The sequence below is a fragment of the Abramis brama genome (genome assembly GCF_963993115.1).
Source record: "Abramis brama genome assembly, chromosome: 3".
Taxonomy (NCBI): Eukaryota; Metazoa; Chordata; class Actinopteri; order Cypriniformes; family Leuciscidae; genus Abramis; species Abramis brama.
Window position 1 is genome coordinate 354,448 of NC_139965.1, and position 27,053 is coordinate 381,500.

At 41.6% G+C, this 27,053-nt stretch overlaps 1 protein-coding gene across 2 annotated transcripts in view; it reads left to right on the forward strand.

The window, feature by feature from the left end:
• Positions 1-27,053, forward strand: part of nrxn2b (neurexin 2b) — a 471,382-nt gene that overhangs the window by 72,613 nt on the left and 371,716 nt on the right. For both annotated transcript variants that reach the window (XM_084110063.1, XM_084110064.1), the window contains exon 3: positions 9,779-9,802. In XM_084110063.1, coding sequence (XP_083966189.1) covers positions 9,779-9,802 — 24 coding nt within the window. The remainder of the gene's footprint in view (positions 1-9,778; positions 9,803-27,053) is intronic.

A 27,053-nucleotide genomic window follows, 5' to 3' on the forward strand; every position in this document is an offset into this window, starting at 1 on the left:
TTCTTCCTTCTAATGCTCGGAGGACTGAATATTTAGAGATTTTCGGCTTATTTACTCTCACGAGCGTTTCAGACTCTGTGTTCAACAGATACTGTATGCGGCATCATTGCTTACAATGTACGCCCAATTAAGTGTCTTGTTAAGAGCTTGTTTAATTTGAAATCTCAGACGTTTAATAGAAGCATCTGATTATTAGATGATTTATCAGTAATAGTAGCTGAATGAAGGGTTTCTCTCAGTGATGTCAGTAACAGTGGCTGAATGAAGGGTTTCTCTCAGTGATGTCAGTAACAGTGGCTGAATGAAGGGCTTCTCTCAGTGATGTCAGTAACAGGAGCTAAATGAAGGGTTTCTCTCAGTGATGTCAGTAACAGGAGCTGAATGAAGGGTTTCTCTCAGTGATGTCAGTAACAGTGGCTGAATGAAGGGTTTCTCTCAGTGATGTCAGTAACAGGAGCTGAATGAAGGGTTTCTCTCAGTGATGTCAGTAACAGGAGCTGAATGAAGGGTTTCTCTCAGTGATGTCAGTAACAGGAGCTGAATGAAGGGTTTCTCTCAGTGATGTCAGTAACAGTGGCTGAATGAAGGGTTTCTCTCAGTGATGTCAGTAACAGGAGCTGAAGGGTTTCTCTCAGTGATGTCAGTAACAGGAGCTGAATGAAGGGTTTCTCTCAGTGATGTCAGTAACAGGAGCTGAATGAAGGGTTTCTCTCTGTGATGTCAGTAACAGGAGCTGAAGGGTTTCTCTCAGTGATGTCAGTAACAGGAGCTGAATGAAGGGTTTCTCTCAGTGATGTCAGTAACAGGAGCTGAATGAAGGGTTTCTCTCAGTGATGTCGGTAACAGTGGCTGAATGAAGGGTTTCTCTCAGTGATGTCGGTAACAGTGGCTGAATAAAGGGTTTCTCTCAGTGATGTCAGTAACAGGGGCTGAATGAAGGGTTTCTCTCAGTGATGTCAGTAACAGTGGCTGAATGAAGGGTTTCTCTCAGTGATGTCGGTAACAGGAGCTGAATGAAGGGTTTCTCTCAGTGATGTCAGTAACAGTAGCTGAATGAAGGGTTTCTCTCAGTGATGTCGGTAACAGGAGCTGAATGAAGGGTTTCTCTCAGTGATGTCAGTAACAGTAGCTGAATGAAGGGTTTCTCTCAGTGATGTCAGTAACAGGGGCTGAATGAAGGGTTTCTCTCAGTGATGTCAGTAACAGGAGCTGAATGAAGGGTTTCTCTCAGTGATGTCAGTAACAGGAGCTGAATGAAGGGTTTCTCTCAGTGATGTCAGTATCAGGAGCTGAATGAAGGGTTTCTCTCAGTGATGTCGGTAACAGTGGCTGAATGAAGGGTTTCTCTCAGTGATGTCAGTAACAGGAGCTGAATGAAGGGTTTCTCTCAGTGATGTCAGTAACAGAAGCTGAATGAAGGGTTTCTCTCAGTGATGTCGGTAACAGTGGCTGAATGAAGGGTTTCTCTCAGTGATGTCAGTGGCTGAATGAAGGGTTTCTCTCAGTGATGTCAGTAACAGGAGCTGAATGAAGGGTTTATCTCAGTGATGTCAGTAACAGTGGCTGAATGAAGGGTTTCTCTCAGTGATGTCGGTAACAGTGGCTGAATAAAGGGTTTCTCTCAGTGATGTCGGTAACAGTGGCTGAATGAAGGGTTTCTCTCAGTGATGTCAGTAACAGGAGCTGAATGAAGGGTTTCTCTCAGTGATGTCAGTATCAGGAGCTGAATGAAGGGTTTCTCTCAGTGATGTCGGTAACAGTGGCTGAATGAAGGGCTTCTCTCAGTGATGTCAGTAACAGTAGCTGAATGAAGGGTTTCTCTCAGTGATGTCAGTAACAGTAGCTGAATGAAGGGTTTCTCTCAGTGATGTCGGTAACAGTGGCTGAATGAAGGGTTTCTCTCAGTGATGTCGGTAACAGTGGCTGAATGAAGGGTTTCTCTCAGTGATGTCAGTAACAGGAGCTGAATGAAGGGTTTCTCTCAGTGATGTCGGTAACAGTAGCTGAATGAAGGGTTTCTCTCAGTGATGTCAGTAACAGTAGCTGAATGAAGGGTTTCTCTCAGTGATGTCAGTAACAGTAGCTGAATGAAGGGTTTCTCTCAGTGATGTCAGTAACAGGAGCTGAATGAAGGGTTTCTCTCAGTGATGTCAGTAACAGTGGCTGAATGAAGGGTTTCTCTCAGTGATGTCAGTAACAGGAGCTGAATGAAGGGTTTCTCTCAGTGATGTCAGTAACAGTAGCTGAATGAAGGGTTTCTCTCAGTGATGTCAGTAACAGGAGCTGAATGAAGGGTTTCTCTCAGTGATGTCAGTAACAGGAGCTGAATGAAGGGTTTCTCTCAGTGATGTCGGTAACAGTGGCTGAATGAAGGGTTTCTCTCAGTGATGTCAGTAACAGTGGCTGAATGAAGGGTTTCTCTCAGTGATGTCAGTAACAGGAGCTGAATGAAGGGTTTCTCTCAGTGATGTCAGTAACAGGAGCTGAATGAAGGGTTTCTCTCAGTGATGTCGGTAACAGTGGCTGAATGAAGGGTTTCTCTCAGTGATGTCAGTAACAGTGGCTGAATGAAGGGCTTCTCTCAGTGATGTCAGTAACAGTAGCTGAATGAAGGGTTTCTCTCAGTGATGTCAGTAACAGGAGCTGAATGAAGGGTTTCTCTCAGTGATGTCGGTAACAGTGGCTGAATGAAGGGTTTCTCTCAGTGATGTCAGTAACAGTGGCTGAATGAAGGGTTTCTCTCAGTGATGTCAGTAACAGGAGCTGACTGAAGGGTTTCTCTCAGTGATGTCAGTAACAGGAGCTGAATGAAGGGTTTCTCTCAGTGATGTCGGTAACAGTGGCTGAATGAAGGGTTTCTCTCAGTGATGTCGGTAACAGTGGCTGAATGAAGGGCTTCTCTCAGTGATGTCAGTAACAGTGGCTGAATGAAGGGCTTCTCTCAGTGATGTCAGTAACAGTAGCTGAATGAAGGGTTTCTCTCAGTGATGTCAGTAACAGGAGCTGAATGAAGGGTTTCTCTCTGTGATGTCGGTAACAGGAGCTGAATGAAGGGTTTCTCTTAGTGATGTCAGTAACAGTAGCTGCATGAAGGGTTTCTCTCAGTGATGTCAGTAACAGTGGCTGAATGAAGGGTTTCTCTCTGTGATGTCAGTAACAGGAGCTGAATGAAGGGTTTCTCTCAGTGATGTCAGTAACAGGAGCTGAATGAAGGGTTTCTCTCAGTGATGTCAGTAACAGGAGCTGAATGAAGGGTTTCTCTCAGTGATGTCAGTAACAGTGGCTGAATGAAGGGTTTCTCTCAGTGAGGTCGGTAACAGTGATGTCAGTAACAGGAGCTGAATGAAGGGTTTCTCTCTGAATGAAGGGTTTCTCTCAGTGATGTCAGTAACAGGAGCTGAAGGGTTTCTCTCAGTGATGTCAGTAACAGGAGCTGAATGAAGGGTTTCTCTCAGTGATGTCAGTAACAGGAGCTGAATGAAGGGTTTCTCTCAGTGATGTCAGTAACAGTGGCTGAATGAAGGGTTTCTCTCAGTGATGTCAGTAACAGTAGCTGAATGAAGGGTTTCTCTCAGTGATGTCAGTAACAGGAGCTGAATGAAGGGTTTCTCTCAGTGATGTCAGTAACAGTGGCTGAATGAAGGGTTTCTCTCAGTGATGTCAGTAACAGTGGCTGAATGAAGGGTTTCTCTCAGTGATGTCAGTAACAGTGGCTGAATGAAGGGTTTCTCTCAGTGATGTCAGTAACAGTGGCTGAATGAAGGGTTTCTCTCAGTGATGTCGGTAACAGTGGCTGAATGAAGGGTTTCTCTCAGTGATGTCAGTAACAGTGGCTGAAGGGTTTCTCTCAGTGATGTCAGTAACAGGAGCTGAAGGGTTTCTCTCAGTGATGTCAGTAACAGGAGCTGAATGAAGGGTTTCTCTCAGTGATGTCAGTAACAGTGGCTGAATGAAGGGTTTCTCTCAGTGATGTCAGTAACAGTGGCTGAATGAAGGGTTTCTCTCAGTGATGTCAGTAACAGTGGCTGAATGAAGGGTTTCTCTCAGTGATGTCAGTAACAGTGGCTGAATGAAGGGTTTCTCTCAGTGATGTCGGTAACAGTGGCTGAATGAAGGGTTTCTCTCAGTGATATCAGTAACAGGAGCTGAATGAAGGGTTTCTCTCAGTGATGTCGGTAACAGTGGCTGAATGAAGGGTTTCTCTCAGTGATGTCAGTGGCTGAATGAAGGGTTTCTCTCAGTGATGTCAGTAACAGGAGCTGAATGAAGGGTTTATCTCAGTGATGTCAGTAACAGTGGCTGAATGAAGGGTTTCTCTCAGTGATGTCGGTAACAGTGGCTGAATAAAGGGTTTCTCTCAGTGATGTCGGTAACAGTGGCTGAATGAAGGGTTTCTCTCAGTGATGTCAGTAACAGGAGCTGAATGAAGGGTTTCTCTCAGTGATGTCAGTATCAGGAGCTGAATGAAGGGTTTCTCTCAGTGATGTCGGTAACAGTGGCTGAATGAAGGGCTTCTCTCAGTGATGTCAGTAACAGTGGCTGAATGAAGGGTTTCTCTCAGTGATGTCGGTAACAGTGGCTGAATGAAGGGTTTCTCTCAGTGATGTCAGTAACAGTGGCTGAATGAAGGGTTTCTCTCAGTGATGTCAGTAACAGGAGCTGAATGAAGGGTTTCTCTCAGTGATGTCGGTAACAGTGGCTGAATGAAGGGTTTCTCTCAGTGATGTCAGTAACAGGAGCTGAATGAAGGGTTTCTCTCAGTGATGTCAGTAACAGAAGCTGAATGAAGGGTTTCTCTCAGTGATGTCGGTAACAGAAGCTGAATGAAGGGTTTCTCTCAGTGATGTCAGTAACAGTGGCTGAATGAAGGGTTTCTCTCAGTGATGTCAGTAACAGTGGCTGAATGAAGGGTTTCTCTCAGTGATGTCAGTAACAGGAGCTGAATGAAGGGTTTCTCTCAGTGATGTCAGTAACAGTGGCTGAATGAAGGGTTTCTCTCAGTGATGTCAGTATCAGGAGCTGAATGAAGGGTTTCTCTCAGTGATGTCGGTAACAGTGGCTGAATGAAGGGCTTCTCTCAGTGATGTCGGTAACAGTGGCTGAATGAAGGGTTTCTCTCAGTGATGTCAGTAACAGTGGCTGAATGAAGGGTTTCTCTCAGTGATGTCAGTAACAGGAGCTGAATGAAGGGTTTCTCTCAGTGATGTCGGTAACAGTGGCTGAATGAAGGGTTTCTCTCAGTGATGTCAGTAACAGGAGCTGAATGAAGGGTTTCTCTCAGTGATGTCAGTAACAGAAGCTGAATGAAGGGTTTCTCTCAGTGATGTCGGTAACAGAAGCTGAATGAAGGGTTTCTCTCAGTGATGTCAGTAACAGTGGCTGAATGAAGGGTTTCTCTCAGTGATGTCAGTAACAGTGGCTGAATGAAGGGTTTCTCTCAGTGATGTCAGTAACAGGAGCTGAATGAAGGGTTTCTCTCAGTGATGTCGGTAACAGTGGCTGAATGAAGGGCTTCTCTCAGTGATGTCGGTAACAGTGGCTGAATGAAGGGTTTCTCTCAGTGATGTCAGTAACAGTGGCTGAATGAAGGGTTTCTCTCAGTGATGTCAGTAACAGTGGCTGAATGAAGGGTTTCTCTCAGTGATGTCAGTAACAGGAGCTGAATGAAGGGTTTCTCTCAGTGATGTCGGTAACAGTGGCTGAATGAAGGGTTTCTCTCAGTGATGTCAGTAACAGGAGCTGAATGAAGGGTTTCTCTCAGTGATGTCAGTAACAGAAGCTGAATGAAGGGTTTCTCTCAGTGATGTCGGTAACAGAAGCTGAATGAAGGGTTTCTCTCAGTGATGTCAGTAACAGTGGCTGAATGAAGGGTTTCTCTCAGTGATGTCAGTAACAGTGGCTGAATGAAGGGTTTCTCTCAGTGATGTCAGTAACAGTGGCTGAATGAAGGGTTTCTCTCAGTGATGTCAGTAACAGGAGCTGAATGAAGGGTTTCTCTCAGTGATGTCAGTAACAGTGGCTGAATGAAGGGTTTCTCTCAGTGATGTCAGTAACAGTGGCTGAATGAAGGGTTTCTCTCAGTGATGTCAGTAACAGGAGCTGAATGAAGGGTTTCTCTCAGTGATGTCAGTAACAGTGGCTGAATGAAGGGTTTCTCTCAGTGATGTCAGTAACAGGAGCTGAATGAAGGGTTTCTCTCAGTGATGTCAGTAACAGTGGCTGAATGAAGGGTTTCTCTCAGTGATGTCAGTAACAGTGGCTGAATGAAGGGTTTCTCTCAGTGATGTCAGTAACAGTGGCTGAATGAAGTGTTTCTCTCAGTGATGTCGGTAACAGTGGCTGAATGAAGGGTTTCTCTCAGTGATGTCGGTAACAGTGGCTGAATGAAGGGTTTCTCTCAGTGATGTCAGTAACAGTGGCTGAATGAAGGGTTTCTCTCAGTGATGTCAGTAACAGTGGCTGAATGAAGGGTTTCTCTCAGTGATGTCAGTAACAGTGGCTGAATGAAGGGTTTCTCTCAGTGATGTCAGTAACAGTAGCTGAATGAAGGGTTTCTCTCAGTGATGTCGGTAACAGTGGCTGAATGAAGGGTTTCTCTCAGTGATGTCAGTAACAGAAGCTGAATGAAGGGTTTCTCTCAGTGATGTCAGTAACAGGAGCTGAATGAAGGGTTTCTCTCAGTGATGTCAGTAACAGTGGCTGAATGAAGGGTTTCTCTCAGTGATGTCAGTAACAGTGGCTGAATGAAGGGTTTCTCTCAGTGATGTCAGTAACAGTGGCTGAATGAAGGGTTTCTCTCAGTGATGTCAGTAACAGTGGCTGAATGAAGGGTTTCTCTCAGTCATGTTAGTAACAGTGGCTGAATGAAGGGTTTCTCTCATTGATGTCAGTAACAGTAGCTGAATGAAGGGTTTCTCTCAGTGAGGTCGGTAACAGTGGCTGAATGAAGGGCTTCTCTCAGTGATGTCAGTAACAGGAGCTGAATGAAGGGTTTCTCTCAGTGATGTCAGTAACAGTGGCTGAATGAAGGGTTTCTCTCAGTGATGTCAGTAACAGTGGCTGAATGAAGGGTTTCTCTCAGTGATGTCAGTAACAGTGGCTGAATGAAGGGTTTCTCTCAGTGATGTCAGTAACAGGAGCTGAATGAAGGGTTTCTCTCAGTGATGTCAGTAACAGTGGCTGAATGAAGGGTTTCTCTCAGTCATGTTAGTAACAGTGGCTGAATGAAGGGTTTCTCTCATTGATGTCAGTAACAGTAGCTGAATGAAGGGTTTCTCTCAGTGAGGTCGGTAACAGTGATGTCAGTAACAGGAGCTGAATGAAGGGTTTCTCTCTGAATGAAGGGTTTCTCTCAGTGATGTCAGTAACAGGAGCTGAATGAAGGGTTTCTCTCAGTGATGTCGGTAACAGGAGCTGAATGAAGGGTTTCTCTCAGTGATGTCAGTAACAGTGGCTGAATGAAGGGTTTCTCTCAGTGATGTCGGTAACAGGAGCTGAATGAAGGGTTTCTCTCAGTGATGTCAGTAACAGTGGCTGAATGAAGGGTTTCTCTCAGTGATGTCGGTAACAGGAGCTGAATGAAGGGTTTCTCTCAGTGATGTCAGTAACAGGAGCTGAATGAAGGGTTTCTCTCTGAATGAAGGGTTTCTCTCAGTGATGTCAGTAACAGGAGCTGAATGAAGGGTTTCTCTCAGTGATGTCAGTAACAGTGGCTGAATGAAGGGTTTCTCTCAGTGATGTCAGTAAGAGGAGCTGAATAAAGGGTTTCTCTCAGTGATGTCAGTAACAGGAGCTGAATGAAGGGTTTCTCTCTGAATGAAGGGTTTCTCTCAGTGATGTCAGTAACAGGAGCTGAATGAAGGGTTTCTCTCAGTGATGTCGGTAACAGGAGCTGAATGAAGGGTTTCTCTCAGTGATGTCAGTAACAGGAGCTGAATGAAGGGTTTCTCTCAGTGATGTCGGTAACAGGAGCTGAATGAAGGGTTTCTCTCAGTGATGTCAGTAACAGGAGCTGAATGAAGGGTTTCTCTCAGTGATGTCGGTAACAGGAGCTAAATGAAGGGTTTCTCTCAGTGATGTCGGTAACAGGAGCTGAATGAAGGGTTTCTCTCAGTGATGTCGGTAACAGGAGCTGAATGAACTATAGGTGTAACAGGGTTGAAGCGGTGGTTGTGTGTGTTCCGATGGTCTTTTGACACCGTCTGCTTTCTGATGGTAAAGACTCTTCAGCTTCAGATGAGACGGACAGACGGATGTGTGATCTTCAGTTCACTTATAGTGATGAACTTCATTACCACTTCATTAGGCTAGTTAGGAGTCAGTGAAGAGCTGGAGCTGTACTGAGAACAGCTGTTCTGTTGTTGCTTCTACTTTCTGCTCTTCCTCATCTTCTAATTTATATTACTTAGAAAACACTTTTGAATAAATTTGAGTCAACAACTACAACTACTGCTTTTCTTCTTCATCATCATCATTTTCTTCCTCCTCTTCCTCTTCCTCTTATTCTATTTCACACTGTTCATCCCTTTTGAACTAAAATAATATATGTAATTTGTCATTTCTGCTCCACTAACATCACCAATTGGAAATGTGTCAAATAGAGAACAGCATATTAACATAATACTCTTACTGTTTTTTTTTCATATGACAGAAATAGTATGAGTGTGTATGGTATTGGTCAGTCAAACAGATAGTTCCGCCCCAAACTCACACGATTGGTTGAGGTTGAAAGGTCGGGTGGCTCAAACTTTTTCCATCCAAAATGGCATAAATGCATAAAGCATTTGCGAATAAAGCAGCTTTTCCATCCCATGTGTTCAAGAGAACAAAATCGTCACTTCCTGGGAAACTGGTTCAATATATCAGTAATAAAAATGTAAGATGATTCAATCAGGCTCTTTTTGCATCTCAGAGCGTCAGACGAAACACAATAAACGCTGTCGTGTTCTCTTGCGTTCGGATGCTAGTGTTCGGGAACACACTCGTGTGTGTGTGTGAGACGCTTCTGGAGGGAATTAAACCAAATCATTCTGATCACACACTTCGACTCCGGCGTTTCAGAAACACCAAACCAACATTTGAGATGCTGCGATGCCATTGGTCCGCTGGTTACTCCAGTTATCCAATCACATGAGTTTGTTGTTGCGCATCAAGGAAGTTTTTCAGTAAATGTGAGTCCACTGTAGTTTATTCGCATGTCTTCTTATCAGGTTTTGTTTTATGCAATATCCTGAAATTTGCGTAAAAATGGGTGTTTGGAAACATAGCTAGTGTTCCTGGAACCAGTCTAGCGCTGACAGCAACTGTGAACATGTGATCACCGCACTGTAAAACATCCAGGTTTTGCTGGTTATGTTTCAGCGTTCTCTTGAACCGTCTTGCCAAGAGTTTTGCAGTAATTAACCTCATTCTGTGGAGCTGCTGAGCATCTCTCAGGTCAATATCACAACGAGACACTGATGAATCTGGTGTGTGTGAGAGGAACCGCAGCGCTGAACTGGAAGCGTCTCTAATGAGCTGCAGCAGGACCGAGGCGTTTGACCCGTATCAAACTCCAGCTAAATGTGAATTCATATCTGATATTGTCTTACACTCCTTCTTTAATGTTTCTCAGCAGGGCGTCTTGCATTTTCAATGAAACTGTCTGCCATTTCATCTGTTCTCGCTCGGTTGCTTTGAACCGATCAGTTGTCCTGTGAAGAATGCATGTGTGGTTTTCAGATGTATGAGTATGAAGCGTCCCACTAATAAAGCCTCTCTCTCTCTCTCTCTCTCTCAGGAACAGAAGAGTACGCTGTGGAAGGTAAGCAGCTGATTAAATGTTCTGGTGTGTTAAAGTCTGGTGTTCTGCAGGCATATCGGCCGCCGAGCCGAGGCTTTGTCAGATTGGACTGCGGTTTTGGCGACTTCTGGGGGCTTTGATTTGCTTCTAAGAGAAACATGTTTCTCCAAGATTTACTCTTCCTCCTTTATCTCACTTTCTTTTCTTCTTATGAGTTGCTTTTATTGGTAATGCTTTACAATAAGTTGTCATTAGTTAATGCATGTTAATTCACTGATGTTAACAAATGAACCCTTATTGTAAAGCGTTACTGTTTGACTTTTACTTTCCAATGGACAGTTCCATGTTGTTGTTGGTTGGTTTAACGGCACAGATGTGAACACGATGTTGACGTTCGGGCTGTGAATGTGTTCTCAGTGTAATGTGATAAAGCAGGTGTGTGAGTTCAAAGGTTAAACCGTCCAGAACGACGCTCGCATCCGTTGAGGGCCAGATATATTTACCCATAATTCCCCCGCAGGCTGGATTTGTCTGCGTAATGGATGGTGCTGGTGTGTGTTTGGGATCAGGCACAGGTATCTGGATGTTTTCCCTCCATCAGGACACTACTGATGGATTACCCTTCTCTACCCAGCATGCCTCGGGAGGCATGTCACCATGGCAACCCTGAAGAGACGTGTGCATGTGCTGGATGGAGAGCGAGGCCTTTGTGACTGAAACGCAGTCGATTAAATGCACGTTTCCAGTGGTTTCCAGACAGTCCTTTATAAAAATATGATCACAATGTCAGTTTCTTGTATTTGCAGGAGTTTGGATTGAGCGGCAGGAGCTTAAACACGACTCAGATTTTCATATAGGGATGATTTCCGAAGCTTTTACACTGGTGTTATCATAGTATTTAATTATTTTACAAAAACCTGTTTGCAAGCATTGTGCTCTTAATAACAAGTTTAATAACTTAATAAGTTTAATAACTTTACACAATAAAACTATATAAATTATAGAAAAATGTTTCAGACCGATTATAGTGCAAATGAACACAAACATAAAGAGCAATAAATAACCAGATATTTTCCAGACATGGGAATATTTTCTGGACTGTCATGTTTTTAGTTTAGATTAAAAATGTAAAAAATGTGAACAAATGTTTGAAAATTAACTTTAAAAAAAAGTCTTTAAGTATTTGGTGGTGCTTGAGAAACACTATAGCATCCTATAGCAACAATTGGTAATACTGTATCTAGAGTTATTTACGGGGTTAGGGTTAGGGTTAGGGTTAGGGTGCCTGGGATAATAATACTGTACATGTTCATTATCATTATACGCTGTATTACACATCTGAAATACATAGAACATAGAAGAGATGACCAGTGTTGAGTTCAAACAGGCAATCAATGCAGACTTTCTTTCACTGATTCCAGGGAAACTGGTAGTCAAGACTATCTGTGAATATAGCAACATGATAAAGACTTTAACAAAATCTCTCTAGATTTTCTTCAACAGAAATGAGCAGTAAATATTGCAGACTGTTTTTATCGAGCCTTTCATGCTTGCGGTTGCCAGGTGTTGAGAGTTTAAATCCCCCGATCAGAGTTTTCCTCTTAACATGACATTTTCTGCCTGGTGTTTTACTTAATCTTCTCAATCTGGCAACCGTGTGCATGTGTTCTCTCTCTGATGACCTGAACATCTGAGATCTTCACAGAGATCTTCAGTCAGTCTGTGTCTGTGTCTGTGTCTGTGTCTGTGTCTGTGTTTGACTGAATCTGCCATGATCTGTTATCAATACAAACATGATCTCGACGTTGTATCGTCACACAGAGGTTGTATTCGTGCATCTGTTCAGACGATACATGATCTGTAATATCAACATTCTAACATTTTCATGCAACATGCATGTTGCAACAACAGCAATATTTTTACTGTTGATTTAATAGAAAAAAACATTTGGAACTATTATTAGGAATTTCACTGTTTTAGAGAAACTTTTGAGTTTTACCAGTTTTCATAAATAATGTGTAGAGAGTGTGTTAATGTAAATGATGATATTATAAATCAGGGTAGTAAAATAAAGCATCTGTAAAGAGTTGACGTTCTCTTGATTTGTGCTTGTAGGCGAAAGTGCAATAATTCTGATAAGAATTTTCACAAATGACAACAATCATGATCAGTTTATACATGACGCAAAGCGACTAAAATCAATTGAATTGTCTAAAACTAGGCTTAAATGTCAAGACAACAGCAGAATAGTATCTGAACAGTACAGGACTGAGACTGAAGCTTGTTGTTTCAGAAGCTCGAGCTGCTCGATGTGTTTCCTTCAGATGTGAATCTGGTTTCTCCTTCTCTTCTGATTGAAGCCGGTGACATTTGCTGGGTTTGTGCGGGTCGAACAGAAAACTAGAGGAAAGACCTGGAGAGATGAATGTTTTGATGTGGGAATGTCAGTGCTGGAGACATGCTGTGGATCTGACCTGAGAAACGTGAATCTCCTCCTGAATGAGAAACAGTCAGTCGCTTCGGATTAATAGCCTGGCTAACGTCAGACCTCGTCTCATTGAGAGACGTGGTCTGGGAACCATATGTTCATTTTCTCGTATTGAGGCGTGGTTTACGAATGCCCAGAGCCGTTTATTGGGCGCTACGAATGTCTATCAAATGCGCCTGTACGTACTGTACTGTGCTCATAGCCAATCGTTTCAGTTATACCAGATGACGTATGTTGAGCGACAGAAATTCGACGAGGAAGAAGACGAAATAAACTTGCGTTCTAAACTACTTAGAACACTATCTAAGGCTGCATCGAAAGGTAACTTCGCGTCTGATGCCATGTTGGATCCATAGATATAAACAAACTGCTTCGGTGTGTCGCATAGACGTCGTCATCGTCTTGCTGCTCCCTCCCCGTTCTGTGATTGGTTCCCTTTTTGAGGGGAAAATCTGCTCCATGGTGTCCAGGCTGCCTAGCAGCGTGAATAAAATCGCAGCATGGGGAAAACCAGGCTATCGGATTAAAGCTTCCGCTGCATGAATATATATGCAAATATTAGTGCATGAGAGACTACAGACGAGCTATAGAACTAACATATTCACATACTGAAACATCCCTTCAAACAGAATATGGCTCAGCATATAATCAGCATTACAGAACGAACGTTTGGTCTTTATTTGGAAGAGCGTCACGTTTACATTTATGCCTTTGGCTGATGCTTTTATCCAAAGTGATGAAACAATACAAGTTCACCGTTCAGATTTCTGCTCACGTTTCGGTACAGTGTTGGTACGGCGGGTTGAATACTGAATCATATTTTTAAACAGTTCAGAGTAAATTTGCTCATTTGTATGAATATGATTTTCCAATTCATTTTAAAATACACTGACCAAAAGTCTTGAGAAAGTGTCTAATTGGCTAAATAAATCATGTTTAACACTTAATCTGAGGAAAACTAAATCAATGTGTTTTTCTATAAAAAGAAAGAGGATAATAAATGACCTTAACGTTAAAATGAATGGTGAACTCATCGATCAGGTAGAACAAGAAAAATATTTAGGAGTGATTTTAGATTCTCAGCTAAATTTTAAAAGTCATATTAAAAATATCTCAAGAAAAATGAAGGCCAGTATGAACTGTTTCAGAATGATCAGGAGCAGTCTAACATTTGAATGTGCTCATGTCTTTCTGAACACTATGATCATGTCCCACTTGTCGTACTGCACCACTGTTTGGTCCCAGACCAGCCAAACTACCCTAAAGCCTATTGAGAGGCTTTATAACCGTGCCCTAAAAATTTTAGATAAAAAGCCCATTCGATTCCATCACTGTTACATTTTAAGTAAGCATAAAATCTTAAATTTTGTTAATTTTGTTAATCTTAGACACATAAAGTTGTTTTTTAAATGTTTGACTGGACTTGCACCTGAGCCACTTTGTAAATTTGTGAACAGGCTGGATACCTCCAGATCAACAAGAGCGGCTACATGTGGAGACTGTAAAGTTCCATTTTGTAAAACATCTTTTGCCCAAAATGTTTTTTCTGTGAAAGGAGCCAATTTGTGGAACTGGCTTCCTACACATATAAAGACTTTAACTAAACTGTCCACCTTTAAAAAACTAACAAAAGCCTGGTTCATACAGCAGCAGCAGTGTGATCATGCCATATGAGATGTGTAGCTGGGTGTATGTGAGGTGTGCATCTGTGTGAGTTCGAGTGAATGTGTTTATTTATTATACTTATTTTTACTGGTGCTAACTGGTTTCTGGACATTTCATTGTATTCGCTGTAATTTTTTATTTTTTTATTTTTATTTTTTCATTATCTTGACTGTTAAAAGCTCTTCTAGGGACAGGTGTTGCAAATTAGCCATGGCTATAAACACTGTGATACATGCATCGGATTGTTCTTTATGTAATAATCTATGTTTATTTTGTATCTGTCCCTATTCAAATAAACAACAAATAAATAAATAAAATGGTTGAGGGTTCATCAGTTGAGGATTGAGGAATGGTTGAGGGTTCATCGGTTGAGGATTGAGGGATGGTTGAGGATTGAGGAATGGTTGAGGGTTCATCGGTTGAGGATTGAGGATTGAGGGATGGTTGAGGGTTCATCGATTGAGGATTGAGGGATGGTTGAGGGTTCATCGGTTGAGGATTGAGGGATGGTTGAGGGTTCATCGGTTGAGGATTGAGGAATGGTTGAGGGTTCATCGGTTGAGGATTGAGGGATGGTTGAGGATTGAGGAATGGTTGAGGGTTCATCGGTTGAGGATTGAGGAATGGTTGAGGGTTCATCGGTTGAGGATTGAGGAATGGTTGAGGGTTCATCGGTTGAGGATTGAGGGATGGTTGAGGGTTCATTGGTTGTGGATCCTCCCTGATGTGTAACTGTTGACCAGCCTATATCTCGGCTCCGTCTCGATGCCCTATTTTCAGGGGTTTTGTCTAATTAGCGGCTCTGACCGGGCCGTTAGATTGATGAGATGAGCTTCTCCCGGCGGGATTAACCGTACACAGCAAATGACAGAGAAACGCTCCGCTAATGGATGATCTGGGAACGCCGTGACCCCGTTTCTCTCCCACACACCCGTCAGGTGTTATTCCTAACAGCACACCAGTATCTAAACAGATCTGGCCTGGAATGAATTTGTAATAATTGTGTGAGTTGAGAAAAGTTGTTTGTTCTGGTCACAACTGAATTGTTTGTCTGTCTGACTGTAGATCCAGACTGCCCTTATCTCTCTAATCCCAGCTAACGATCTTCCCTCTGGAACATTCGGGATTAAACTCCTAACGGTGGGAGATTCTGGGATGTTTCTCCTCAAACGCTCACACACACTCACACTAACTCACACACTCACTCAGAGACTCTGGGATGTTTCTCCTCTCCTGGCCATGAAATGGAAAGCTGATGTCCTCTGTAGATATGAGATTAAAGTTGAGTTATCACATATTTGAGTGGATCAACTAAACCAGATTATGGATTATTTCTGACGATTCTCCAGAGCGGATGAGTTTGAGTTTCTGTGGGTTTGTATTTTATGTTTCTGTGTGATTTACAGATGAAACTCTTCATCGTGGTTCTTTAGAGAAATGAGAAGATATCAGTGCATTAGTCCAGCTTTTGATCGTTGATCTGGATCCACTTATATAACTGTTTTATTCATGAATGTGTTTGTCATTTATACTTACACACTCACACACACACACTCTCACTCTCACTCTCACACACACACACACACACACACACACACACACACACACACACGCACACACGTGTGTGTCTGAAAGTCTCCTTCAGGGGTAATCTGAACATTAAATGTCTAGAATGACCCTCTGATGAAACTCTGCTGAATCCGTCACATTCACACTGATTGTATGATGTTTAAAGTCGTGTGTGTAAATGTCACACACTCGCTGTAATTGCTCTGACCTTTCCAGCGCTCAGTGTGTGCAAACATGTCATGTGACGACCTGCAGGAGGAAATGACACGTCTCCATCCGTGATGGACTGAGCCGAGTGAGTGTGTGATGGGTAGGTTCAGGGGTCAGGTTAGTGTGTGTGTGTGTGTGTGTGTGTGTGTAAGTGTAAGTGTTTAGTGTTGTTTTTCCTGATCGTCAGTGTTGAGTTGTCAGGCTGTGGTTTCCATGGTAACCGGTGACCTGTATGTGATAAACTGCAGAACTTTCATAAATGAGCATTAAAGAGCCTGTGTCTCTGATCACATGCATATTCATTATAATAATGATCAGAGAGCTGCGGGATATTCTGCATATTAATGAGCTGTGTATAAACACACGCTGACAGATATCTGACACATCAAACACACAAGAGTTGGTAATGTGTTGCTGATGAATAATTCTGAGAGTGTGATGTTGTTTAACCAGTGATATGGATTCAAGTTTTCAAGTTTCAAGTTTAATTAATTTATAAAGCACATTTTAAAACAGCCACAAGACTGACCAAAGTGCTGTACAACACAACTAAATACAGATCTTAAATATACATATTTTAATACACACAAATATAATATAATATACACATTTAAGAAAAATATGTGTAAAAATAAATAAATAAAATAATAATCAATACGCCAGAGAAAACAAATACGTTTTTAAAAGAGACTTAAAATTGTCAGGGAAGATGCGACTCTAATCTCTAATCTCAGGTTGTTCCATAACCGAGAGCCAACCACAGAAAATGCTCGATCCCTCTACGTTAGAGTCGTGAGTGTGGGACTAGAAGGAGGTTATGGTCACTTGATCTTCAGCTTCTGGAAGGCGTATAGGAATGCAGCGATTCTGATAAGTAGATAGGAGCTTGATTATGCAGACATTTATATACAAATAAAAGAATCTTAAAATCAATTCTATACTGAATAGGCAGCCAGTGAAGATCTCTTAGAATTGGAGTGATGTGATCATGTAAACTAACTCCTCAAATCGATGCTGGTGGTCTTAAAATGATCAGTGGGGCCGAAAACTATCACCTCTTCATTTAAAGACAAAAAGTTTTGAGAAAGCCAAGATTTAACTTCATCTTAGCATAATAAAAGAGAGAAAAGAGAAAAGGGAGGGTGCCAAGATCGAGCCTTGTGGGACGCCACAGGAGAGGTCAAGTCAAGTCAAGTCAAGTTTATTTATATAGCGCTTTTCACAATACAGATTGTATCAAAGCAGCTTCACAGTATTAAATTAAAATAATACATCAATGCTTGTTTCTAGTGGAAAATGTCCACGTTTGGTAATGCTGATCAATAGTATTGTTGATTGATTAATTAAATTAAATATCCCAAATATCCCCAACTGAGCAAGCCAAAGGCAACAGTGGCAAGGAACCGAAAAACTCCATCAGGTGACCTAATGGAGAAAAAAAAAACCTTGGGAGAACCCAGGCTCAGTCGGGGGCCAGTTCTCCTCTGGCGTTTATGAACTAGAGGTTGGATTTAACTGTAAGATTAAAAGTATTATATGAATGCCTGGCTGAAGAGATGCGTCTTTAATCTAGTTTTAAACTGGGAGAGCGAGTCTGAGCAACGAACAGTATCAGGAAGACTATTCCAGAGTTTTGGAGCTAAATGTGAAAATGCTCTCCCTCCTTTGGTGGATCTGGATATCCTAGGTATGACCAAAAGCCTCGAATTTAGTGATCTTAAAGAGCGCGATGGATTATAGGGCGATAGAAGATCCGTTAAATAGACTGGAGCTAAACCATTTAGGGCTTTATAAGTCAGTAGCAATACCTTGTAATTAATACGGAACTTTATAGGTAACCAATGTAGTGATGATAAAATCGGTGTTATATGATCATATTTTCTTGATCTAGTAAGAACTCTAGCAGCTGCATTTTGGACTAACTGTAGCTTGTTTATTGAGGACGCAGGACAACCGGCTAATAAAGCATTACAGTAATCTAGTCTTGAGGTCATGAATGCATGAACTCATTTTTGCTGCATCAGAAACTGATAGCATGTTACGTAGCTTAGCAATGTTTCTAAGGTGGAAAAAGGCTGTTCTTGTAACATATGAAATATGATTTTCAAAAGACAGGTTGCAGTCTAGTATAACACCCAGGTCTTTTACTGTAGAGGATAAAGTAACAGGACATCCTACTATGTTAAAGTTGTAGTGTGAGAGGTTTTGTGGGCGTTTTTTTAAACCGATGATTAGTACCTCTGTCTTGTCTGGATTTAATAAAAGAAAATTGTGCGTCATCCAATCTTTTATATCTTTAACACACTCTGTCAAATTGGATAATTTTCATAATAGCGTTTTCATCTGGCCATGATGAAATATAGATTTGAGTGTCATCAGCATAACAATGGAAACTAATTCCATGTTTCCTTATAATATTTCCAAGTGGCAGCATATATATTGAGAATAACAGAGGGCCTAACACAGATCCCTGAGGCACTCCATAGTTTACTGGAGTTATGATCGATTTTTCTCCATTTAAATAGACAAAATGGTAGCGGTCAGATAAGTATGATCTGAACCAACTTAATGCTTGTCCTTGAACACCAGTATAATTTTGTAGTCGATCTAAGAGTATTGTGTGATCTATAGTATCGAACGCAGCACTAAGATCAAGTAAAACTAGTATTGAGATACAGCCTTGGTCAGAAGCTAAAAGTAAGTCATTTGTAATTTTAACGAGCGCAGTTTCAGTGCTATGATGCGGTCTGAATCCAGACTGAAACTTTTCATAGATGTCATTTCCTTGCAAGAAAGAGCCCAGTTGAGCGGACACCACTTTTTCTAGTATTTTAGACATAAAAGGAAGATTTGAAATGGGTCTATAATTTGCTAGATTATGCGGGTCTAATTGTGGTTTCTTAATGAGAGGTTTTATAACTGCCAGTTTAAATGTTCTTGGAACATGACCTAAAGATAAAGATGAGTTAATAATATTGAGGAGAGGCTCTTCCACTATAGGTAACACTTCTTTCAGTAGTTTAGTTGGTATAGGATCTAATAAACATGTTGTTGTTTTAGATGAAATGATAAGTTTATTTAACTCTTTTTGTTCTATAGTTGTAAAGCACTGTAATTGTTCTTGCGGGGGGATAATTGAGGCTGAATTATAAGGCGCGATTGAGGATTGAACGTTTACAATTGTGGTTCTGATGTTTTCTATTTTCTCAGTGAAGAACTTCATGAAATCATTACTACTAAACTGTAACGGAATATTTTGTTCAGGTGACATCTGTTTATTTGTTAGTCTAGCCAACGGTGCTAAATAAAAACCTAGGATTGTTTTGGTTGTTTTCTATTAGTTTGCGGAGGTGCTCAGCCCTGGCCGCTTTAAGGGCCTTTTTATAACGTGACATACTGTCTTTCCATGCGATTCTAAAGACATCTAAATTAGTTTGTTTCCATTTACGCTCTAAATTACGGGTTTCTCTCTTTAGAACATGCGTAGTATTGTTGTACCATGGTGCTTTACTTTTCTCTCTGACCTTTTTTAATCTAATGGGTGCAACAATATCCAATGTTCCAGAGAGAATGGTGCTCATAGTGCTAGTTAATTCCTCTAGTTCATCTGTTTGTTTGGGTTCACTGAGCAGCTGAGAAATTATCTAAGGTGGATGGAAGGATTGTTCTGCCTGATCGATAACGCAGCGCAGCATGATATATTACAGGAGTACGTAGTATGCAAGTTACCATGTAATGGTCAGTGACATCATCACTTTGTGGAATGATATCTATATCGGTTGGATCGGTTCCATGTGATATAATTAAATCGAGTGTATGATTAAAACGATGAGTTGGTCCGGTAACGTTTTGCTTGACCCCAAAGGAGTTTAATAAATCTGTAAACGCAGCCCCTTACGCATCATTTGGATTATCTACGTGTATGTTAAAATCTCCAACAATTAATGCTTTATCGACATTGACTAATAGGTCTGAGAGAAAATCTGCAAACTCTTTTAGGAAATCAGCGTAAGGCCCAGGCGGTCTATATACGGTAGCCAAGGCTAGAGATAATAGGGAAGTTTTTCTAACATCTAAGAGCGTAACATTTAGTACAAGTACTTCAAACAAAATAAACTTATAACCCGTTTTCTGACTAACATTGAGAATATCTCTATAGATTGTTGCAACACCGCCGCCACGACCAATCAGATGGGGCTCATGCTTATAGGAGTATCCTGGTGGAGTAGACTCATTTAGACCGAAATAATCATTTGGTTTAAGCCAGGTTTCAGTAAGGCAAAGTACATCGAAGCTATTATCTGTGACCATTTCATTTACAATAACTGCCTTAGGTGTGAGTGATCTAATGTTTAAAAGACCAAGCTTTAGAAATTGTTTTTGTTTACTAATAGCAACATTTTCTGTTTTAATAACAATTAGATTTTTCCTAGATCCTGCAGTAAATTTATTATTTGATCTCACTAAACGAGGAATAGACACAGTTTCTATGCAATGTTCTACACTAGAATTTATATCAGTTAAATTGGTGCAGCAGAGACTATGATTTGGACTTTTGGTTACTAGTCAAAAGGTATTTAACATTTTGGAGATGTTATCCGACAGAAGATCCACTCCGAATCTGCTTGGGTGTAAGCCATCAGCACAGAAAAGCCTAGGACGCTCCCAAAACAGATTCCAATTATTTACAAAGAGCAGTTTCTGCTCACTGCACCATGACATTAACCATTAATTTAGCGCGAATAATCTACTAAACTTTTCATGTCCTAGTCGGTACGTGGGAAGCGGTCCTGACACTATGATCGTTGTTTCAGGCGATGTGCTGCGTACCGTATTGATCAGATTCCTGAAGTCTTTCTTCAGAACCTCCGTCTGGCGCAGCCTGATGTCGTTCACTCCCGCGTGCAGGACCACAGTTCCGACGCGCTCGTCACCATTTCAGAAACACGAGCACCAGGAAAGCAGTGACTGTGCACCTTACTTTTACCTAACGTAGCGTGTACATGCTGAACGATGGAATCGCCGATGATCACAGCGTCGCGTTCAGTTTCGCGAAGAGGGGAGAAGCGGTTTTGGGTGGATATCTCGAAAACCGGGAGGGTCGGAGAGAGTCTTCTTGGTCTAGACCTGACTCGCGTCTTCGCTGCAGAACCATCCAGGCTTCGTGGTGGCGTGTTGGAGCCGGAGTGAACGAGACCATGGCTGATCGCGACCTCGGCGCACGGGACCGATGTTGAGAAACGCACGGAGTAGACGAGGTCGGAGTCAGCGGGTTAGTAACGTTAATCACTGATTTGTGTGCATCGGCACGTGATGTTTCAAGAGCTAAACGCAGGTCTATCAGCTCGGCTTGTCTCACTAAAAGGTCGTGGATCTGTTTCTCAACAGCTTCCAGCTCAGACTGCAGTGCGTGAAGCTCAAATGTGTCTTCACCTGCACCAAAAGGTAGACTACTTACATCTGATATATTCGCCATTTTAACAGATGGTCAGTAAGTTAGCAACGACGCTACCAGTGATGCTATCAATATTAATACTAATTTATGACTGAAGTCTTGGATATAATCCGTCTTTTTAGTGGTACGGGTGTGGAGTAGACGCACGATAGGCGAAAAAATGTTTGTTTGTAAGTGAGTGTGGAGAAGACGCGTTCAGCCGTGATCCCCAGGAGTAACCTATAAGAGTATCCGGCGTTGGATCACTAAAAGGCTTGAGACGTGTCTGCTCAACAGTCCGCGTTGTGACTATGAGGTTTGAGCAGCAGTGCTTCTCAGTGAGGAAAAGTAGAAAATGTTCGTTGTAAGTGAGTTTAAAGAGAAAAATCAAGAATTATAAATCAAATCGATGGAGCTCCAAAGACAACAACGCATTCAGACGCGACGCATGCGCATTCGTCCGAGGTGAGCAACAGAAATTACCTATCTTGACCAAATCTTCATTGAGTATTTGACTAATGTTTAAGCCAGGCTTTGATAGAGCCGTTTGTAATCTCAGGGTGAAGATCCACTCAGAAGTTTTTGCCTCTGAAATTCCATTTCAGTTTTATACTGAACTAAATGTAAACTGAAATAGTAAAAAGGACGCAGTTGCAATTTGAACTTCTGTAACATCATTTACATGGTTTATTTTATGTTTCTGAAAGAGTCTCTTCTGGTCACCAAGGCTGGATTTACATGATCTGAAATACAGTAAATACAGTGAAATATTATTATAATGTAAATCAGCTGTTTTCTATGTGAATGTGAATATGATGATTTGATGATCAAGAAACAATTATGATTATTATCAGTGTTGAAAACAGTTTCATATTTCAGTGGAAACAGTGATGCATTTTATTCTTCAAGATTATTTGATGAATAGAAAGTTTAAAATAATTTATTTGAAATTTTTGTAACATTATAAATGTATTTACTGTCACTTTTTATCAATTTAACGCGTCAGTGATGGATTAAAGTGTTAGTAGTTTCTTTAAAAAAAAAAAAAAAAAAATACTGACCCCAAAGTTTTGAATAGTATTTTATAGTAATAAAGTAGAACTAAAATAAATTGACATTTAAGGTTTTCATTGGAGTTGTTTTGGCCTTACTGACAGACGGAACTTTCTGAACTCAGCCACACAACACCTGTCGTACTACTTAATATATAAACTTGATCATATTTCATAAATCTATAGGGCAGTTTGGAAGAACACTTTATTCACCAGAATGTTGGATTTTCATTGTAATTCAGTAAATTACTGAATTTTATGAGCAGAAGAATAAACATTTGAGAAGCATTTTAATAGAAAATAATTTTGTTCCAGTAGTGTCTGTGACGCGACCGAATCATTTCAGATTCCAGCTCATGAATCTGAGCCAGTTATGATCTTATGTAATGTAAGACTGTATTTCTGTTATATGAAGCTAATGATAGAGCATTTCTGCCTTTGCATCGAGGCGTTATTGAGTATGTTTATTAAAGCAGTTTACTCATGGGAAACACACACACATGCGCACACACACACACACACACACACACACACACACACACACACACACACACACACACACACACACACACACACACACACACACGCACACACACTCATATGTCTTCCTCTCTCTCTGTGGTGTGTGTGTGCAGTGGTGCATGATGGGACAGTCTGGATCATTACAGCTTGAATCGACGGCTGGTAATTCAGTCCTGCATTAACATCTGACACACGTTTATATGGCAGAAAAACACACTGAACGCAGGAGGGATTCTCATTATGATAATGAGTTTTCTAGTGTAGTTTAGTCAATTCACAATTGAACTGAAAATGGGTTTTAAATTTCATTCCAGTTGTGGACTGAGATAATAGAGCGGTGTCGAGTCTGAGAGTTGCAGTGTTTCGCAGTCAGTGGAAGGATAGCGTGAGTCATGACGTGTGGATGTGTGATCCTGAACAACACCTCTGTGCTTCCGCTGTCTCGAGCTGATGCTGTGAGTCTCGTTTCTCCTCTTCACGCTGATTCCCAGGATTAACACACGCGTGAGAGAGACGCAGCGAGCCGTTCGGTTCCTCTGAAGGCCTGAAGAGCTCGAGGCCAGTGTCGAGCTGCTGTCTTTGATAAGACACACGGAACCGATTGATCTGAAGCCCAATGCTCACACAGGCCACAACACACACATTACTGTAACTTTAAGAAAAATTAAAATGAAAACAGAATATATAACAATACAAACTATAATAATGTCTCAATGATCGTAGAATAATACTGGTCAATGGTTAACTTTGTCCCTGTGTGTGTTTTCCAGGTTTAGATCTCATTGATCGTGTTTCTCAGTAATATTGATGGCAGCACAGGAAGTGTTTTCTCTCTCGCTGAGGTCACTTCCTCCCACACTTCACACACTCTTCCAGACTCCTGTAGCGCTCGTGTTTCGAGCTCCTGCGACAGGAATGTTTGATCACAGGTTGGAGTTTCTGTTGTGTTTCGATCTCAAACTCGTTCTCTCAGAGTCAGACTCCTGACTGAGTGATTTATTTTATTTTTGAGATGATAAAGTCACGTTGTCGCACACGAGTATCATGGCAACCGACTCCTGTAAATGTGTTTGAATGACGTGATTGCGGTGATTATAGTTGTTTTCTGGGCTCATCTAATGACCTGTAATGCTGGACACCATTATAGAGCTGAAATATCCATCATAAATGTGAGTAACAAGGAATTATATTAACAAAGTAATAACAAGGAATTATATGTTTAACTTTTTATTAAATGTAGTGGAATAACAAGTTCAATATTATGCTGAGGAAACTTTCCCAAAAGGAAATTACTCCGATAAAGTACAGATACTTGACAAATAAAGTACAGTAAAGTACAGTAATTAAGTATAAATACTTCAATAATATCACCACTGGTGTCAGGATGCTGTAGGCATCGTGTGTGTGTGTGTGTGTGTGTGTGTGTGTGTGTGAGAGAGAGAGAGAAGGAAGAGGAAACACTTCTGGAGTTTAATTTTCTTTGTATCCTGGTGATCATCACTGTCATCATCTCCTCCTGTCTTTCATCGAGCGCCTTTGTGTTCTGTTTGCGCGTGTGTGTGCGCATGTGTTTGCATGTGTGTGTGTGCGCATGTGTTTGCATGTGTGTGTGTGCGCATGTGTTTGCATGTGTGTTTGGTCATGAATCTCAGGAAACGGATCTCTTCAAACCGCCATTCACTCGATCAAACACTCTCGCCAGCCTCTGAACATCTGCCTCTCGTGAACACATGACCTCGAAGACGAGCTTTCAGGCAGAGAAAGCAGATGTAGAGCTATGCTGGACATTATGTGCAAAAACATATATTTATTACAGTCTTAAACTGTAAAATCAATAGCTGATTGCTTACCATTTTAAAGCAGAATTTAAAATCAGTGAATTAAAAATGAAAGTCAAATTAATTTGGAATACAGAGAGACCTGTATGACTGTAGATTTTAACTAGAAAAGCTGAGTTTCTCAGGAATGGATTTCCCAGAATGCATTACTGTCATCACTGTGATGTATGACTGCCATTAATGAGGATGGTCACGTTTCTTACAGGATAAAAGCAGCTTTACACTCCAGCAGAAGAAGAAGAAGAAGAGAGACACTGTGTGTGTGTGAGTGTGTGTGTGTGTGTGTGTGTGTGTGTGTGTGTGTGTGTGTGTGAGAGAGAGAGAGAGGGAGGGAGGAGTTCAGTTTCCCAGCATGCTTTGTGTTGGGTGCAGGTGAGTGACGGTGTGATAAGAGCTCGTTCTCTCTCTCTCTCTCTCACGCTGACATTTCGCCAGGCATGTGTGTGTGATGGACGGCCTGCGGGCAGACGAGTGTGTGTGTGTGTGCTGAGCGGGTCTGGCAGAGAGCGATAAGAGACGACCACACACACACACACACACACACACACTCACTCACTCACTCTCTCTCACACACACACACACACACACACACACACACACACACACACACACACACACAAACACAAACACAAACACTCACACATTCTGGCCAGAGAAGCATTCTTGCGCTGTCACACAGATGTAAGCATATGAAATCAAATGCACACATGTATACAAATCCTCTCTCTCACACACACACACACACACACACACACACACACACACACACACACTCACACACACTCACACTCACTCACGCACTTCTCCGCAGGCGTAACAGATGCTGCCTGTTTGAGACGCACTGATTATTAAAATGAAGAGTAAATGAAGAGATTTCGAACATGAGCAGAACCTTCCTTCGTGTAGAGCGACTGTGTGTTTCTGTTGTTAGTGTGGATGTTGTGATGTTGTTGTGTTGTTCTCTTGTTGTTCTGTTGTTCAAGTGTGGATGTTGTGATGTTGTTGTGTTGTTCAGGTGTGGATGTTGTTGTGTTGTTGTGTTGTGATATTGTGATGTTGTTGTGTTGTTGTGTTGTTAAGATTGTTGTTTTGTGATATTGTGATGTTGTTGTGTTGTTCTGTTGTTGTTCTGTTGTCCAGGTGTGGAAGTTGTTGTGTTGTTCTGTTGTTGTGTTGTTGTGTTGTTGTGTTGTGATGTTGTTGTTCTGTTGTTCAGGTGTGGATGTTGTGATGTTGTTGTGTTGTGATGTTGTTGTTCTGTTGTTCAGGTGTGGATGTTGTGGATGTTGTTGTGTTGTGATGTTGTTGTTCTGTTGTTCAAGTGTGGATGTTGTGATGTTGTTGTGTTGTTCAGGTGTGGATGTTGTTGTGTTGTTGTGTTGTGATATTGTGATGTTGTTGTGTTGTTGTGTTGTTAAGATTGTTGTTTTGTGATATTGTGATGTTGTTGTGTTGTTCTGTTGTTGTTCTGTTGTCCAGGTGTAGATGTTGTGATGTTGTTGTGTTGTTCTGTTGTTGTGTTGTGATGTTGTTGTGTTGTGATGTTGTTGTTCTGTTGTTCAGGTGTGGATGTTGTGATGTTGTTGTGTTGTGATGTTGTTGTTCTGTTGTTCAGGTGTGGATGTTGTGGATGTTGTTGTGTTGTGATGTTGTTGTTCTGTTGTTCAGGTGTGGATGTTGTGGATGTTGTTGTGTTGTGATGTTGTTGTTCTGTTGTTCAGGTGTGCTGAGTCACATGACGAGCTGGAGGATCTGTTGTTGTGTTGTGATGTTGTTGTGTTCTTGTGTTGTTGTGTTGTTGTTCAGGTGTGCTGAGTCACATGACGAGCTGGAGGATATGTTGTTGTGTTGTGATGTTGTTGTGTTTTTGTGTTGTTGTTCAGATGTGGTGAGTCACATGACGAGCTGGAGGATCTGTTGTTGTATTGTTGTGTTGTTGTTGTTCAGGTGTGCTGAGTCACATGACGAGCTGGAGGATCTGTTGTTGTATTGTTGTGTTGTTGTGTTGTTGTTGTTCAGGTGTGCTGAGTCACATGGCGAGCTGGAGGATCTGTTGTTGTGTTGTTGTGTTGTTGTTGTTCAGGTGTGCTGAGTCACATGGCGAGCTGGAGGATCTGTTGTTGTGTTGTTGTGTTGTTGTTCAGGTGTGCTGAGTCACATGGCGAGCTGGAGGATCTGTTGTTGTGTTGTTGTGTTGTTGTTGTTCAGGTGTGCTGAGTCACATGGCGAGCTGGAGGATCTGTTGTTGTGTTGTTGTGTTGTTGTTCAGGTGTGCTGAGTCACATGGCGAGCTGGAGGATCTGTTGTTGTGTTGTTGTGTTGTTGTTCAGATGTGCTGAGTCACATGGCGAGCTGGAGGATCTGTTGTTGTATTGTTGTGTTGTTGTTGTTCAGATGTGCTGAGTCACATGGCGAGCTGGAGGATCTGTTGTTGTGTTGTTGTGTTGTTGTTGTTCAGGTGTGCTGAGTCACATGGCGAGCTGGAGGATCTGTT